Source organism: Ornithorhynchus anatinus, chromosome X5 (assembly GCF_004115215.2).
Source record: "Ornithorhynchus anatinus isolate Pmale09 chromosome X5, mOrnAna1.pri.v4, whole genome shotgun sequence".
NCBI classification, from domain to species: Eukaryota; Metazoa; Chordata; class Mammalia; order Monotremata; family Ornithorhynchidae; genus Ornithorhynchus; species Ornithorhynchus anatinus.
Window position 1 is genome coordinate 50,056,076 of NC_041753.1, and position 19,225 is coordinate 50,075,300.

At 41.6% G+C, this 19,225-nt stretch overlaps 1 protein-coding gene across 42 annotated transcripts in view; it reads left to right on the forward strand.

Moving 5' to 3' along the window:
* The window catches only part of PTPRD (protein tyrosine phosphatase receptor type D), a 1,860,044-nt gene that overhangs the window by 1,814,740 nt on the left and 26,079 nt on the right, over nt 1–19,225 (forward strand). For all 42 annotated transcript variants that reach the window (XM_029056273.2, XM_029056261.2, XM_029056268.2 and 39 more), the window contains 2 exons: nt 2,310–2,429; nt 3,075–3,229. In XM_029056273.2, the coding sequence (XP_028912106.1) occupies nt 2,310–2,429; nt 3,075–3,229 (275 nt within the window). The remainder of the gene's footprint in view (nt 1–2,309; nt 2,430–3,074; nt 3,230–19,225) is intronic.

Sequence of the window (19,225 nt, forward strand, 5' to 3'; positions counted from 1 at the left end):
GTTAACATTAAGTATGAAACCAGTCTCTAAGGAGATGAAAGGAAAAGCTTCCTTATTTAATGCAGTGATATCAAATGACAGTCCACCTGACAATCCAGCATTCTAAATTTAAATCCAGCTACTTTTCACTCAAAATGAATTAAAGATTCACGTCAATGTTTGTATTCAGCAGCTTTCACTTCTAAATTCCTGTAGATACTACTAGCCACTGCTTATATTTCTGTATTCAACAACAGTCAGCTTCAAGTCCCAGACCTGATAAATATTACCTTGAAGGAAGGTTTGGAAAAATAAAAGTTATAAGAACGGGGGAAAAAAGGAAGCCATTCATTTGCATCAACTAATTAAAAGAAAGTGTTTGCAGTTGCTGTTCCGTGTTATGCTTCTTTCTTTACTTGAACTTATTCCCTCCCAGACTTGCAAAAAAAATCCAGGCAGAGCTCTCTCAATTATTACATTACCCATTTTTGAAGGCATTAGAGTGAGCAGTATCATATGAATTTAACAGTCTTTAAAATCATTTCAAAGCAGCTCCTTAGATATTTTCGAGAAGTTGCTTCCTTTTCTGAGGGATGGAGACTTAATTAAACATCATTGCATATTGAGCTTCTTTCAGTGGCAGGTTTCAATAAATGTGTCTGGTAAAGGTTGGATTGAATGGCATTGACAAGCAGAGAGCATGGAGGGAGTGATTTGGAATCAGGAATAAATAATTAATTGAGTTGAATAGAATGGAAGAGAATCTTCTCAGCCCTGGTCTTTCTACATCAATACTGGTCTTCAGTTGGAAGCAACATATAGTGTTTTTCTCTTTTGCTAACATATTCATTGTGTAAATGAAGAAATAATATAAATATTCTGGGCATCTGGAATACATATATAAAGGAAAAATCATGGTTAAAAAATGTTGGCTACCTTCTGAGTGCATTCCCAATCCTACTAATAGCCAGCTACGAATATGTGGTCTAGTGCTTATTGTTGAAGCATAGTAGTCAGAACTTGAGAATTCACTTTCTGGCCCTTCTACTGTCTTGGGCAATTTTGTATTAAAATGTTTGAGGTTCAGGTTTCACATCTTGAACAGTAAATAGAGAATAATGTTTATAAAACCTAGTTACTGCTAGGAAAGTGCTTTGAGATCCATAAGTGGCAATCTGATAATAAGCACTGGTGTTTATGTTCACATCGTACAGAGTAAAAAACATATTTTACAACTCATTTATTGGTTATAACAATATTATTCTAAGTGTCAGGTTGAATGATTCCATAGTTTTTTCCGTGCATTCACCGATTACATCTTTTTTAAGTAGAAATGAATGCTTCTACCCAACATTATCAAAGATTTCCTTTCTGCAGCTAGAGAAATGGACCTCTTCCCATTGTCTTACATCAGAGATGGAAGAAGCAAATGCATGCTAATACACAACCTTATTGAAAAGATGATACACCTTATTTCATAGTTATGAACAGAAAACACTCAAACCATGCCGGGTGTTGTGGCTGGCTCCAGATGAGATGGACATCCCTTCACTGTATATTAAAAGACCTAAAAATGTCTTTAACAAGGTTGTGTTCAGATTAATACAGCAAAGCATATCAATCATCTCAAAAAAACACCTTCCAACATTGGTTTTTGGACTTCCTTTTTGCCCCATCATTGACAATTTAAATGTTAAAATATTTGCAACATAAAAAAAAATAGCCTGGTTTCAACAGAGATGGACCTAGGCCTGTTCATGATGCTATGTCATTTGAGGGATTAAACAAATTGCTCCCTCATTCTACTAAATAAGCAATTCTTGGAAATTGTGACTGCCCTCAATGAGATGACTTGTGTCATTTCAAATATGATGGATGAACACGCTATCTCTCCAGCCATGTATTTTCAATGCCTGTGAATGTAAGTTCCAGTCACATTTCATAGCTGTGAATGTAAGTTCCAGTCACATTTCATAGCACTAAACTGAGAATATTATATTTTCCTTTAAAGTGGTTCAAACCTTTGACTACTGGTCTGCTCATTTTACTTACCAACTGCAAGTTATTTTGCTCCAGTGGAACTAAAGCTCTCATTGCTTAGAAGTCCAAACAGTATTAAAGTACACTTTATCTTGGCATCGAAACAATGATTTGCATAGATTGGGAATCAAGAAACATGCCAGAAAAAACAGGAAATGCAGGAAAGATTTTAAAACAGAAATTCCAATAAAAAAATAGGTTGCCTTGTTTAACTTGATGAAATTCTGACTCTGGAAAGGTTAAAAGAAGTGATGGATATCTGAAGTGAATGCGGAACATATTTCTTGCAGGTGAAGTGTGACCAGTATTGGCCCAGCAGAGGAACTGAGACATATGGGTTGATCCAAGTGACTCTACTAGATACGGTGGAACTGGCAACGTATTGTGTTCGAACATTTGCACTTTACAAAGTATGCTTTCTTTTTCTTCCCGGTTTGTGCTATTTGAAGAAAGATGCTATTGAGAAATCAAATCTCTTAAGGCTTTACTGAAATCTAGATCCTAACTGGCAACAGGGAAGAATGAAATAATTCTTCCGTTATCGCTGTTCAATTTTCCTCTTAGTCTGGAGGTTTATCAGTAAATACCGACCTCTCATGCTGAACAAAGATTAGTTGAATTTGGAATTAGTTGAAGGGTTAGCATTCCATGCCATTTTCCCATATAAAATGTAACCAAAGCCTTCCAGATATTTAAGCTAGAAAAATGCCATTTCTTTGTCCCAGGAATTTTATTTTTATGGAGAAATGTTTATCACTGACATCTAACTTGAGGATGGCATTCTTGCAAGAATACATATGTTTTAAGGTGTTGTCATTAGCTGTTAGAACTCTAGGTGTCTAGGTAACACATTTATGATCTTGGTGATGCATTTCTGGATAATTCAAGTTTAAGATATATGCTGTAGGGATATTTCTGGTGAATAATTTTTTATTGGAATATATGGATAAGTGAAGCAATTAAACCTTAATTATAAGGATAATTGAGATAGGGAGACCTAAGGGTAGCCAAAAGTTAGAAAGTGAATCAATTCAACATAAATTTTCATTGGACAGAATGGTTCAAGTGAGAAAAGAGAAGTAAGGCAGTTCCAGTTCACTGCCTGGCCGGACCATGGCGTACCAGAACACCCAACACCTTTTCTGGCTTTCCTACGACGAGTCAAGACTTGTAACCCTCCTGATGCGGGACCTATGGTTGTGCATTGCAGGTAAGCACCAACTTGGTTTGCATGCATAGCATGTGAAGCCATAAGAATGTTGCCAGTAGCAAAAGATCTAAACTTTTCCTAACTGATGGGAGAGTTTTTGAAAAGGAATGAGTTTTGCAAATACTGCTTTTTTTAAATCCCTTGTTCACCTGCTTGGTACTTTGGCATGGTGTGGCCTTCCAGACAACATTGTGTATGCTATGAATGCAGCCACTTTTCACTTCAGTATATGAGGCCTACACCTATCCTTATCTTTAATAGTCATTTCTGAGTGTTTTGCATTAAAAAGAATGTGCAGAAATCTGGGGCAACAAGAAAAGTATCCTGGAGTTCTCTGTGAAAAAAGAAGCTGGATCAGAGAGTTTATACTGGGAGGAATATGTTGTCTTTAGATTGTGTGCGTAATTGAAGTGCCAATTCATCTTTTTTTAATGCTATAACTATAAGCAGTCTTGACTACTCCAGCTGTCTAGCTAGAGGGTGATAATAACAATTATATTCTTACAGACCAAAGTGCTATGCTTAGTACCCATGAATGCTTTAGGTGCTGTAGAATTGGACTATCCAGAGATATGAAAGCAGATAAAGCAAGACTGGCTGGAAGAAAGAGTAAATACACTTGAAAGGAATAATATATATACAGGCTAAGTCTGCCACAATTTAGCAGGCTTGTCCATCCTGGAAAAGATTAGTGTCTTGTTTCTTCTTCTGTAGCCATTACTCTCCTGATGTAGCCTTGACATGACAGTCTGAATGGTGTCTCATAAAAAAGTTCCCACATCCCCTATTCTCTGGTTCTGGACAAGTTCAAAGGAATAACTCCAGTTTGTGGAAGGTCCTGGCAAAGAAGCCTATTTTTTGATCACCCCCAATCCAAAGGAGCCCTGGGAATTCCGGGGCAATTCTAATGCTTCAAGTTTAGGATGGCCAGAGATGTTTTAAACCAGACAACCTATCAATGATATTGATTGAGTTCTTACTGAATACAGAGCATTGTGCTAAGCTCTTGGGAGAGTACAATATAGTAATTAGATGTGATCTCTCTCCTCAAGGATCTTAGTCTAGCAAAAGAGCTTACATTTTAGCAGACCCAACCATACAAATGGTTTTGTGATGAACCTATTTTCTAGATTTTTTTTCACATGGGCCTGATTTCCAGATGATTTATCCTAAACCCTCTCCACTCCAGACCCATACTTGTAAGGATTATTTTAGATTTAGATTGGAAATCGGAGTGGAGGGTCAAAATAAACTGTATCTGAGCAATTGTTCTGTGGCATTCACTTCTCTGATGGACTTCTGATTTGGTAGCTGCTAACAACATGAAAATAGTGATGATGATGATGATGATGATGATGATGATGATGATGATAAAAATACTTGTTAAGCAGTTACTAAGTGCTGGGGTACATAAAACAAAATAACCAGGTCTCACATGGGTCTCACAGTCTAAGAAGGCAGGAGACGAGGTAGTGACTCCCCAATTTGCAGGTGAGGTAACTGAGGCACAGAGAAGTTAAGTGACTTGCCCAAGGTCACATAGCAGGTAAGTGGTGAGCTGGGATTAGAACTCATGTCCTCTGACTCCCAGGCCTGTGTTTTTTACTCTAGGCCACACTGTTTCTGCAAAACCAAATCCCAAACCAAGCTAAAACCAGGTATTTATAGAACAAGAGGGAGAGCAAAATGGCTTGTTGGCCATTTACAACAGATGCAGTAAAATGGCTGTCAGAAGGAATAATATCATAAAAAAAGATAATATGAATCAAGAAAAACTATGAAAAACTAGCTTGAATCAGTAACTAATATTAATCCTGATTTATCCTGATGAGTTAATGGAAATAGTTTGGCTGTTTTCCAAGCCATGACTACATTGAAGTGATAGAGAATTTCAAACCTTGCACCCAAACTGTAATCTTGTGAGTGAGACATGTGTCTCTCAAAGAGTAGGGCAAATAAAAATGGTGTCAGTGGGACAACAAGAATGCAAATGTAGATGCACACTTAGTATGCATGGCATACTGTTGTAGCCTCCAAAAATATCTAAGCTAGGGAATCAAACAAGAGATTGACAACAGAAAGTTGTTTTTAGAATATAATTCCATCCATAATTTCCACAGAGCTGCGTGGTTCATTAGAAAGAGATAGGTCTGGTAGTCAGAAGTCCTGGATTCTACTCCTGAATCTATCGTATGCATGGATCTTGGGCATGGTTTTCTGCCTCAATTCACTCATTTGGAAAGTGGGGATTCAGTAACTCCTACTTAAACTGTGAGCTCTATGTGGGATAGGGGTTGTATATGACCTGATTATCTCATATTTACCCCAGAGTTCAGTACAGTGCTTGGCACATAGCAAGTGCTTAACAAATACCACAATTATTGTAAATTCCCTGGAATTTTATGGACTATTTTGTTTCATTATCACTTCATTGATGATCCACTCGTTGCACTTTTTATTTGGATGAAGTATGGACAGTTCCATAGCAAAACCAATATTTCTGTTGAGCAAATTTGGAAGGAGGAAGGGGTATTAAGATAAAACAGATGGGTGGAAGTAATAGAAGAGGACAGTGAAAGGAAATGGAAAGTGTTCAAGAAAAACTAATGTTCATCTCAGGGTTATAGCTGCTATCTAGCAGAAAATATAGCAGAAAGAAAAAGCTCCAATTAGAGTGAAAAGAAAATTTTGGGAAAGCAATCAAGACTAAGAAAAAGAACATATGGACGTTGTAAGGGAATAATCTTAAAAGAGGATTGGAAAGATAAGAATGAGGATAAATTACTAAGTAATAAAATAGTAGAAATGGTAGTAGTAATAGTAGTAGTTTTTATTAGGCACTTACTGTGTACAAGAGCACTGTACAATGCCCTGGGAGTTAGATGTAGTCCTTGTCCCTTGGAGGGCTCAAAATCTAAAAATAAAAAAAAAAAGGGGGGGAGAAAGAACTGGTCAACATTCCCATAAGGGAAAATGCAACAAAACATTAAGACAACATAAATACATAAACGTTCAATAGGGTGCTGTGGCTAGAAGAGCAGAATTTCAGGCACCTCACAGAGTCACAACTACAGTCACCGCTAAACCAGCAGCTGCCTCAGTTTTCCCGAGGTTCTGTGGAAACAGCACCATCCTGTTGCTGGTTTTTTTCTTTCCAGCTGGGTGGTGGAAGCCAACTTGATGGAATCTCCTCAGTGACACAGAGGAGAGCTAATGTGGTATCTTGGGAAGGCAGTCTGGTATAGGAGGATGCCAAGTGCCCTGGGAGCCACAGTCGGTGGGGAAGGGGCCACCAGGAAGATGTGTAGTGGAAAGGTCCAGTGTGTGATTGACAGGGCATGCTGGGAGAGCTGCAATGGAGAGGCAGCAGACACCAGGCTGGGGGGGCAATGATGGTGAAGGAGACTGAGGTGTTATCAGTGGCATGTTAAGAGTCCTGGGAGCTGTGATGGGGATGACAGGCACGCAAATTATTTTTCTGAGAAACTAAGTAAATACTAAATATCTGAATTTATTAAGTGCTTACTGCATGTTAAGCTCTGGGGTAGATACAAAATAATTAGATTGTACAAAATCCCCATTCCTCATGGAGCTCAGAGTCTGCAAGGTAGAAGAGGTATTTTCTATTTTCATCCCCATTATACAGATGAGAAAACCGAGGCACAGAGAAGTTAAGTGATGCCCAAGGTCATGCAAGAGACAAATGGGGAAGCCAGGATTGAAAACTGGTCTCCTGAGTCCCAGGCTTATGTTCTTTTCACTAGTCCATGCTGCTTCTCTAGAGAAGAGAGATAGAAAATGAGTAGGCTGGAGTGTTGGGGATTCTGATGCCTTTTCTTTTTATCATTAAGGCTTTGAACGTGGGTAGTTCCACATCAAATTGCCACGGTTCGGCTCTTACAGAGGTAGAGCTCATGCAGACTCTTCTGCTCTTGATTGTTCCCTCTTGTTAACCCATGTAACAAAGAAACCTAGCTCCAATTTTATCCATTTTGCATTTTATTTCTACCCTTTTATTCAGAGTAGTTCTAGTCTTCTATAATGAATGAGGTTAATTTTTAAGTATCCCTACTCATTCCTTAACTCATTTCTCAAATTGAATGGGATCTGTGGATCTCCCTCCGGTTGCCAATGTCTGGGGTTCCCTTCATGGATGGCTCTTTGGAGACTCCTCATCCTGTACCTCCAGCTTTTTGAAATACTCTCCTAGTGGCTCCAAGTTATTTTGCTAATTTTGATTCTCCGGTGCCAGGTTCTACCTTTCCTGGTTTCTGCCATGTCAAGGAATGGGCAGCCATTTTTCCTGTAGCTCAAATTCTTCAGAGGATGTCACCGCTTCCTTTTATCACTGGCTCTTTAGGGGAGGTCCCACTGTCTCTGCTGACATCACTTTTTCTTTGACTTTTTATTCCCACATCGCCTTCCCCCTCTTCAGAGATGGGGGTCTCCATGGTTTCTCAAGACTTCACAGAGAGGCATCCCCATGAGTTTCCCCCCTTCAGGCTGAGGGACTGCTCTGACTTTCTCCTTGGCTCTTCTAAGAAATGCAGCTTTTCTTTCCCCTATCTCTTTGGAGGGCAGACTCCCACTCCCGGATTTCCTAACGTCGCTATCCGTGATTCTCTGTGGAGGGACATATTCTTGCCTATGTCTGAATTAGGGTATAGGAAATCCCTCATCTATATGTCTTCCTCTGTGGGGCTGGACTGCCTCATTCATTCATTAATTCGTTCAGTTTTATTTATTGAGCGCTTACTTGTGCAAAGCACTGTACTCCTTCCTTGGACTCCTTCAGTGTCACTTCTCTTTATTTGGGGAAGGGATATTCCATCCCTCTACCCTAGTCGTCCCTCTGTCTCCTCCAGCCCTCTGTCTCCTGACTGCTGGGGAGGAGTGGCCACACATTCTGTGATCCGTGGGTTGAGGTAATAATGTCGGTATTTGTTAAGTGCTTACTATGTGCAGAGCACTGTTCTAAGCGCTGGGGTAGATACAGGGTAATCAGATTGTCCCACGTGAGGCTCACAGTCTTCATCCCCATTTTACAGATGAGCTAACTGAGGCCAGAGAAGTGAAGTGACTTGCCCACAGTCACACAGCTGACAAGTGGCAGATCCGAGATTCAAACCCATGACCTCTGACTCCCAAGCCCGGGCTCTTTCCTCTGAGCCACGCTTGAGGTCACAGAAGGTGGCAGAGGGGGATCCCCTTCTTGTCCTCTAGACTGTAAATTCCTTGTGGGCAGGGAATGTGTCTACCAACTCTGTTAAATTGTATTCTCCCAAGTGCTCAATACAGTTCTCTGCACACAGTAAGCTTTCAATAAATATGATTGATTGATTGATTGATTAATAGATTCCCCTTCTGATGGAATTTAGCAGCCCATCTAACCACTAGCAAATATCACTCCCCAAGTGGTTTCTGCTTTCAGGAATCCACCAAAGGAGTTATTCTGACTCATCCAGCCCACCTCCCCACCCCCAATCCAGCCACTGGCTTTTCTGTCCTCACTCCCATATTCCCAATTTTCATATTTGCCCTAAATCTCCCCACTTGTCCTGAGCTCCCTTCTCTGTTTATTTAACAACGCCAATTCTACTGGGCTCCTTTTTGGACTTAGCTGCCACTGGAAATCCCAGCCACTTCTAGGGCTGCAAAGTCTGGGGGCTGGGACTGGACTGGGAAAGGTTGGGGGTCACTTCTCTTCCCCCTTCCCTCCCTCTCCACGCTGCGCCCTGTGGCTGCTCTCCAGGAAGTGAAGGTGAAAGTGAGGTGGGGAGAAGAAAGAGAGGGGTGGTTCTCGTCAACCCCCCAACCTAGGAATAGTAACATTCTGCAGTGCTTCAGGTAGCAGCCCATGAGTGAATACACATATACAGCTAAGCAAACAAACCGTAGAACGTCACCACTTAAACATCAAACATAGATTTCCCTATTCTATTCAATATCTGATCAATGACTTCTCCCAACCAAGAAATCAACAATATTCTTTTGGTAGATGAAGAGCTACAGGAAGGCAGTGAGTAGCACCTTTTTATGTTAATCACTATCCCTACAGGTGGGAACGAACAGGTTCCTCCCTAGCTGCCTTATTCCATCCAATTTAAAAGACACCATCCAGACCATGCTGGCACAGGCTACCTTGATTTATCTGCTTTAGGAAACACCATTTTCATAATACCCCAAGCAGTGGCTATAGTGGTAAAATCTGAAATAGGCAGGATTGGGGGTACAATAGGGCCCTGGATTTGAACCCTTGCTCTTGCATTAATCCAGTCCTGCCTACCAACATCACCATAGGCCATATCTTTGAAATGTGTGTAGCGTACTGAACTTCTAATATTAATTTGAGTAGAGAAAAGTCGAATGGGATAAAGAAAGTGAATCATCAACCTAGAAACCCTTGCCTAATTTTAAATAGTATGAACACAATGGGTCATGAGTTTAGTGCTGAATACTGAGGACCTCATATGTGAAATAGTACAGTCTTCAGAAATAAGTGTAATAGGGGACTATATTTAAACATTTGGCCTTTACTTCACTAGAAAGTAGTGTAGTATTTTAGCTTTGTTCTGTTTGTGTCATATTTCAAATTAATTTTATATTTTATTGCTAGTATAATCTATTTCCTCCCTATTCTTGTCAATCCTCTTGCTCCAATTTCTCAGAATTAGGATTGTTAGCTAATGAAAGTTTTTTTTTCTTTTCAATACGTAAAATTTTCCATCATGGGATTCAAAATATCACTAAAGAAGTTCAAACAGTGTCACTTACTGGAAAGAGCACGGGCTTGGGAGTCAGAGGTCATGGGTTTGAATCCTGGATCTGCCACTTGTCAGCTGTGTGACTTTGGGCAAGCCACTTAACTTCTCTGTACATGAGTTACCTGATCTATAAAATGGGGACTAAGACTGTGAGCCCCACGTGGGACAACCTGATAACCTTGTATCTGCCCCAGCACTTAGAACAGTGCTTGGCACATAGTAAGTGCTTAACAAATACCATTATTATTATTATTATTATTATTAAACCATCCCTTTCCCATTTAATTAGGATGTCCAAATCAATCTTTGGCCTCCTAGAGCAGTTGAACTCTAGGAAAAAACTGCTAGATCAGATAACTTCTCAGTTGGAACACTCTGATTATGGGGTTTCCTTCCATATTTTCTTTAGACAATAATTGCGGTGTAGATTGGAATCTGAGATGTATCCTTTACTGTCCACCCATCTGCCTGACAAGCCTAGCCACACACAATTTCTTCATCTTGGACACCAACCAGATGTGGCAGATATGATTGTTCATCCTAGTTTTAATAGTAATAATGATAATAATAATTGTTAAGCACTACCAATGTTCCAAGCATTGCATTAAGCACTGGGGTAGATGCAAGATAATCGGATCAGACACAGTCTCTTTCCAATATGTGGCTCACAGTTTAAGTCACTGCTTTTCAGTTAAATGGGTAGAAGAGATAACAAAAAGTAATTGTTGATAGTGTTTTTCTGTGGGATTTGAAGTAAAATCTATTTGGGATAAAAATGTATCACCATCATCATCAATGGTAATTATTGAATGTTTACAGTGTGCAGAGTCCTTTATTAAGCGCTTGGGAGAATACAAAACCACAGACCTTGGAGACATGTTCCTTTAGTATCTGGGGCCTAAATTCTCGTTTTCTTCCACATAGTACATAGGATAACATTTTGCCCCTTTATTTGTTACAAAATCTATGACATTTATTCTCCTGCAGAGAGATTTGCAATCATACCAATTCATCTTTCTCCTTTTGGAATCCACGTCCTTTTGTCCACGTCAAACAATCCTGTCATTTCTAACCTTGCTATTTGCCATACTGATGTTTTCTATATATAAACAATTAAACTGAGTATTAGATGCTTAATTATAGCAAGAAATCCCTAATATAAAGATTTTTATATTTTTAACACTACATTCTGTGGTAAGAAGAGTTAATAGGGTAAATTTAAGATTCTCAAGTTCAGTTGTTTAAACCAGTTTATATATGCCAGATGTGTAAATGCTGTCCTTGGAGTGCTTTGGGTATATAAATTAATATCATAACCAGTTTGGAAATCCCACCAATCTCATGAATGTAGATGTCCTGGAGAATTGAAACCATATCAGATGCTGTATGGTGAACTGAAATGGAGCATTTACAAACTGGGAGGACAGGACTAAAGCCATAGCAAAGCAGTCTCACACAGTACAGTCTAATGAAGTCTCCTATCAGGAACAAAGGCTAAGCCTAAGTCCCGAGACTTCAGAACCAAGAACTGCACAGAGGAAATGATTACAATACTAGTGACGTGTGCAGTGCCATGAAAACTCTTCCCACTCTGCCCCTCATGTCCTCCCTGGGGCAGAGAGTGCAGTGACTGAGTAGGTGGAGAGGGGTGTAATTCATTGAAAAGTGTATAGGTAGTCTTTGACCGCATTAGCCAGCTACAGGAAGGACCTGGACTATGATCCAAGTCTCCTGAGTCCTGGAGTAGAGCTCCTTCCACTGGAACAACAGCAGCCAAACTCCAGGTGGTATAGGCCTTCTAGGCTGTAAGCTCCTTGTGGACAAGGAACGTGTCTACCAACTCCATTGTACTGTACTCTTCCAAGTGCTTAGTACACGAAGAGCTCAGTAAATGCCATTCATTGATTGAAATAGCAATTTGGGAAAAGAGCAGCAGTGAATAGACAGCTCTTTTCTCTGGCAATCAGGAGAAAGGAGTTGCCCTTCAGTAAAATCAGGACACTAAGAAGAAGGTCAGATAACAGTACCAGGGCTGCAAAGGTCATACACGCCAATATGGTTGAGGATAAGTTTCATGTTCAAACACTGAAATGGGCTGTCAATCAGTCAGCCTGTCTCCCCGCTTCTCAACTGTGAGCCCTGTTGTGGGCAAAGATTGTCTCTATTTGTTGCTGAATTGTACTTTCCAAGCACTTTTAGTACAGCGCTCTACACACGGTAAGTGCTCAATAAATACAATTGAACTAATTAATGAATTAATTGATTAATTAATTAATTAATGAGAGGTATTTTAGCCATACCTGCCTGGATAAGAGCTCACTATCAGCAGTGCTATCTTCAGATGGGAAGAACAACTCTGCTGCTAAGTGGAGCTAAATTCTGTGGAAAAGATCGTGAGGCCAGGAAAATGGTGGGTGCATTTTCATCTTGTCCTTGAGGATCTACAGCTCACAGCCTTGCAGAAAGATATAAAAATAATTGGCTCTTTACGTAATGTTCACTGACAGGTTTACTTTGGCCCCACCCTCCCAAATTTCCCTATCTTCCACCAATGCCACACAGAAGGCAAGAGGGCAGAGGGGAGCAAATGATCCCATATTAGTGTGGTCCATATTAATGACATTTTTCTCTGTATATACTGAAACACAGAAAGATACTTGCCTAGATTATCAAAAGAAGTTCATTATAAATAACCAAAACTAATATATCTTCTATTTTTAAGTATTATTTCTGTGTCACTTATATTCGTTCATTCATTCATTCAATAGTATTTATTGAGCGCTTACTATGTGCAGAGCACTGTACTAAGCGCTTGGGATGAACAAGTCGGCAACAGATAGAGACAGTCCCTGCCATTTGACGGGCTTACAGTCTAATCAGGGGAGATGGACAGACAAGAACAATGGCAATAAATAGAGTCAAGGGGAAGAACATCTCGTAAAAACAATGGCAACTAAATAGAATCAAGGCGATGTACAATTCATTAACAAAATAAATAGGGTAACGAAAATATATACAGTTGAGCGGACGAGTACAGTGCTGTGGGGATGGGAAGGGAGAGGTGGAGGAGCAGAGGGAAAAGGGGAAAAAGAGGGTTAAGCTGTGGAGAGGTAAAGGGGAGATGGCAGAGGGAGTAGAGGGAGAAGAGGAGCTCAGTCTGGGAACGCCTCTTGGAGGAGGTGAGTTTTAAGTAGGGTTTTGAAGAGGGAAAGAGAATCAGTTTGGCGGAGGTGAGGAGGGAGGGCGTTCCAGGACCGCGGGAGGACGTGACCCAGGGGTCGACGGCGGGATAGGCGAGACCGAGGGACGGTGAGGAGGTGGGCGGCAGAGGAGCGGAGCGTGCGGGGTGGGTGGTAGAAAGAGAGAAGGGAGGAGAGGTAGGAAGGGGCAAGGTGATGGAGAGCCTTGAAGCCTAGAGTGAGGAGTTTTTGTTTGGAGCGGAGGTTGATAGGCAACCACTGGAGTTGTTTAAAAGGGGAGTGACATGCCCAGATCGTTTCTGCAGGAAGATGAGCCGGGCAGCGGAGTGAAGAATAGACAGGAGCGGGGCGAGAGAGGAGGAAGGGAGGTCAGAGAGAAGGCTGACACAGTAGTCTAGCCGGGATATAACGAGAGCCCGTAACAGTAAGGTAGCCGTTTGGGTGGAGAGGAAAGGGCGGATCTTGGCGATATTGTAGAGGTGAAACCGGCAGGTCTTGGTAACGGATAGGATGTGTGGGGTGAACGAGAGAGACGAGTCAAGGATAACACTGAGATTGCGGGCCTGAGAGACGGGAAGGATGGTTGTGCCATCCACGGTGATAGAGAAGTCTGGGAGAGGACCGGGTTTGGGAGGGAAGATGAGGAGCTCAGTCTTGCTCATGTTGAGTTTTAGGTGGCGGGCCGACATCCAGGTGGAGACGTCCTGGAGGCAGGAGGAGATGCGAGCCTGAAGGGAGGGGGAGAGGACAGGGGCGGAGATGAAGATCTGCGTGTCATCTGCGTAGAGATGGTAGTCAAAGCCGTGAGAGCGAATGAGTTCACCGAGGGAGTGAGTGTAAATGGAGAACAGAAGAGGGCCAAGAACTGACCCTTGAGGAACTCCAACAGTTAAAGGATGGGAGGGGGAGGAGGCTCCAGTGAAGGAGACCGAGAATGACTGGCCAGAGAGGTAAGAGGAGAACCAGGAGAGGACAGAGTCCGTGAAGCCAAGGTGAGATAAGGTATGGAGGAGGAGGGGATGGTCGACAGTGTCAAAGGCAGCAGAGAGGTCAAGGAGGATTAGAATGGAGTAGGAGCCATTGGATTTGGCAAGAAAGAGGTCATGGGTGACCTTAGAGAGAGCAGTCTCGGTAGAGTGGAGGGGACGGAAGCCAGATTGGAGGGGGTCTAGGAGAGAATGGGAGTTAAGGAATTCTAAGCATCGATTGTAGACGACTCGTTCTAGGATTTTGGAAAGGAAGGGTAGTAGGGAGATAGGGCGATAACTGGAGGGGGAAGTGGGGTCAAGAGCGGGTTTTTTTAGGATGGGGGAGACGTGGGCATGTTTGAAGGCAGAGGGGAAGGAGCCCTTGGAGATTGAGTGGTTAAAAATAGAAGTTAAGGAAGGTAGGAGGGCAGGGGCGATGGTTTTAATAAGGTGAGAGGGAATGGGGTCCGAGGCGCAGGTGGAGGGGGTGACACTTGCGAGGAGGGAGGAGATCTCCTCTGAGGATACTGCAGGGAAGGATGGGAAAGTAGGGGAGGGGGTTGGTGGGGGGGGAGGGGAGAGGCGGAGGGGTGACTTTGGGGAGCTCAGACCTGATCGTGTTGATTTTCGTGAGGAAATAGGTGGCCAGATCATTGGGGGTGAGAGATGGGGGAGGGGGAGGAACAGGGGGCCTAAGGAGAGAGTTAAAGGTCCGGAACAGTCGGCGGGGGTGACGGGCATGGGTGTCGATGAGGGAGGAGAAGAAGCTTTGCCTGGCAGAGGAGAGGGCAGAGTTAAGGCAGGAAAGGATAAATTTGAAGTGTAATGCACAGTAGTGTCTCATAAAAGAGTAAAAAATATTTCCCAAAATTTCTTCCTGCTCTGGTCCCATATCAATTTGATGTATGATCCAGTGATATCAGTTAGTGCATCTGAATACACAGATTTTCTCTATAATGTCATAGGAATGGGTTGTCTGTGTCATAGGAAAGAGTATGCTTAGGAGAGTTGGAGCACACTTTTTACTGACCAGAGAAACTACATTTCTGCAGGTGCTGATCACTAACATTCACCCCGAGTTACAACTTGGCTTCATGCACCTTATTGTGATTCAAGAAGGTCAAAATTGTCATGCTCTTTATCCTGTTTTATCTGCATGGTTTTTTGTTGTTGTTGTTGTTGTTGCATCGCAGTATCTGCTGCTTTTCTCTGTAAAAGGCTCTGATGCATTCTGTGGGATAAGCTGTATTGCTGAGACAGTGGTGAATGCCAGTATCTGGAGAATATGACTAAAATTGTCAGCTCAGAATGCTAACAGCTGTAGAGCCCTTGAAAACTAGTATCATTCAGTTCTTTTTCCTGATGATACACATCATCTCTGTGAGCATGAGGTGAAAAGAGGTATTTCAGGTTCATACTTTCTATTTATCTAGGACTTTCAAAGCTAACCACAACAAAGTGGGAGGGGAATACCCATTTCTCAACAAGTACAGGAATCAGAACAAGCCTCACCTATGTCTCAAGCTATAAACTATGATGTAACTGGTCATTTTAGGATGTAGGCATTCTTAGCATTTATGGACTTGTTTAAACCCACCTTATCACTCGTGTATCTGTCAGCTCGATTTATTTATTTTGATGCTAGTAGTAGAGATAATGGAATTGTAAATATTCTTCTTGTCTATAGCTGTTGTTAGAGTAGAAGCTCCTTGTGGGCAAGGAGTCTGTCACTTTATTCTCCTGAACTTCACAAACTCTTGGAAAAGTGTGTCATGCCCAATGGGCTGTCAATGCTGCTTCTGCTACTATTACCATCATGGAGTAACAAAGTCCTCAGGCTTTGGCTAATCAATATTAAAGGATGAAAATGTAGGACTCGGAAGTACTAGTGAAGAAAGAAGTCATTGGGAGAGACTAAAGAGGTGTGATGCGTGACAAAGAAAAAAGTAGAGAAAGGGTTATTATTGACAGTAAAATGCCAGCCTGGCCAGAAAGTGACTGTTGTTTAATTTGTGCTTCTGAATGTTATTTTGGAAGCATTTTTTAAATACTGCCATGAGTAAAAATGTTTTCTATTCAGAAAAGTTAGGAATATACACCCAGCATGCCCTAAGGGTGCCCTCAGGGAGTATCGGGCCCCCACTTGTAAAATTAATTTAACTCTTTTAGGAATCCATGTAGTGTCTTGAAAGAGGTAATTACAAATCTGTTCACTGTCGAGAATAATTTCTTCACATTGCCAAACCCGAGATCTGACCCTAAAATATAAAAGCTGAGAAATGTAAAATGGAGGTGCTTTCATTTCATTCAGACTCCCAAACAGTGCTTTCGATCACTCTGATGAAATCAGTTCTCTGTTTTCACCCAACTGTGGTTGACAGTGAACCATATTCACCTGATGAACTCCCACTGCTCTGACTTTGAAGAGAGGATTATCTAATGTTTCAGGAATCTATAGGAACATCAGAGCATTTCAGGTGGTATGCTTGCAATTTTGAATGATATGTGAAAAATGGTATAACATAGCTTGGAATGAATTGTAGCCGAGGGACCGCAGCATCACCCACTGGGCCTTCAAATCCCTACATTTGTTCTCGAAGACCCCAGATCCAATACTGGGACGTCCAGGGCCTGCTTAGACTAATAATCCAAAACAGGGTATGGGACCAGCCTTCCCACTCCCCAGAGATCCAGTATGATTTCAGGTTAACTTGACTGATGTGGAGGAGCACCCTAGAAGCTCCAGGTCATTGAGGGTGAATGTTGGACGCTCAAGCTGAGCTTCACTGGAATAGTCTTCAGACTGTTTTCGGTACCTCTTGATGTTCTTCTTCCTAAAGGCACCTCCAGAGGATCTTTTAAGGCCAAGTCTCTAGGGGTCAAACTAATTAAAAAAAAAATTGCCAGCAGCATTTATTGGTTGGTCTCTGTGGGTTTAGGGGCTTGGGGAACAAACAGTAGAAGTAAAAATTGTATTTAGTTGCTATCTTCAAGGAGCTTACAGTCTAATGTAGGAGACGAGCAGGCACAAATTGCTAAACATACAATAGGTAAAGAATGGAAAAATAGATATAGAGGATTCAAAACAAAAGCAATTATATCGTAGCAAATAAATACATATACTCATGAGTGCCAAGTTTGCAAATGGGATGGCATAAGCAAGATGGTGAGGAATTAGTCAAAAAATAACTCCTTGAGGGGGGAATTCTTTAGGAGGAATTTGAAAGACAAAAGGCATGTAGTTTGGAGCAGAGTTAGGAGGGCATTGCATGTAAAGGGAAAGAGTCCACCACATATCTAAAAGACTTTACTGAAATCTGCCTCATTAACCAGCTAATGTTAGGGGAATTTGCCACTAATACTTTGTGTAGCAGTTCAACCTGGAAGGACTGAAAAGCCTTAGTTTGAGATCTTGCAGGGCAGGTTTTTTCCTGAAAGATTACATCCTCTGCTTCGCCTCCAGTCGAGTCCAATCCATCTCAGCCTTCTCCAGTAGGGCTGCTGGCATCTCTCCCACTTCTCCCTTCATTCATCCCACTGTCAGATTTCCCGGACTCTGAAGATGGACTATACGGAGGCCCTTCTAGGTGGCATAACTACAGACTGGGAAGGCACCAGATGCTATATGTCAGTCAAGGGATTGGGTGATTGTCAAAAATTCCGAGATGGGATTCTGAGGTGGGATTAGGAAGTCATGGCTCCAACATCATTAATTTTGCTGTAATCCCACTAATGTCAGTTTGGCCTTGAAGATTGTTTGTCCTGTGCAGATTTAGGTCAAAATAGGAATTTTTTTAATGGAATTTTTCCATACAAAACATACTCCTGGGCCCATGAAGACTCCGAGATCTACCCTTTCCTCTCCATCCAAATGGTCACCATCCTGATAATAATTATGGTACTTGTGAAGCACTTACTATGTGCCAAGCACTGGTCTAAGCCCTGGGGTGGATGCAAGGTAAGCAGGTTGTGCCACATGGGGATCACAATCTTAATCCCAGTTTTTTCAGATGAGGTAGCAGAGAACCAGAGAAGTTAAGTGGCTTGCCCAAGGTCACACAGCAGACAAGTGGCAGAGCCAGGATTAGAACCCCTATCCTCTGACTCCCAAGTCTGTGCTCTTTCCACTAAGCCACGCTGCTTCTCTAGGCACTCATCATTTCTTGACCCTTCACTGACCTCCCTGCTTCCTGTCTCTCCCCGTTCTACTCCATACTTCCCTCTGCTGCCCGGGTCATTTTCTAAAACATCATTTTGTGCATGTCTCCCCATTCCTCAAAAATCTCCAATATTCATTTTTTCATCAAGGAGAAACTCCTGACAATTGGCTTTAAGGGACTCAGTCACCTCTCTCCCCACTACTTATCGACTCCCCAATTTGCACTGTTTCACTCATGCTAATATACTCACTGTCTCCTTCTCATCTCTCCTGCATCCAGCCCTGCATCTTGCCTTGAATGGCCTCTCCCTTCAAATCTACCAGACCAGATCAAAGCCCTTCTGAAATCTCATCTTCCCTAGTTCAATTAATATTTCTTTTTCCTGATTCATAGCCTCCTAACTACCACCTCAGCACCAAGTCCTCTCTAGTAGACTCAAATGCAACTGTAACACATTTGTACATATAAATGTCTCCTATTTTTAAACACTACTGGTCCATTTTTTCTCTCTCTTCTCTCTGTAAATTAAATTAGTTTGTGTCTATCTCCCCTGATAGATTGCAAGCTACTTGAAGACAGAGATTGTGTCTTCTAATGATATTGTACTTTCCTAAATGCTTAATACAGTGCTCTGCACACAGTAGGTGATCAATGATTGATTGATTGATGGATTGATGAATGATCCTTCAGAATATTTAATAGACTTCCTTTTACTTGACGCTAAAAAGTGTAGAGTTCCTTTAAAAAAAGAAAATTTTCAGATATCCCAATCATATATAGAGATATATGGATATAGATACATACATGTCTACATATGTATGTATCTAGATACAGAGATACATACACATATATATTTAGTGTTCAAGGTAATTTCTATATATTTATATTTATTATCATGTTCTAC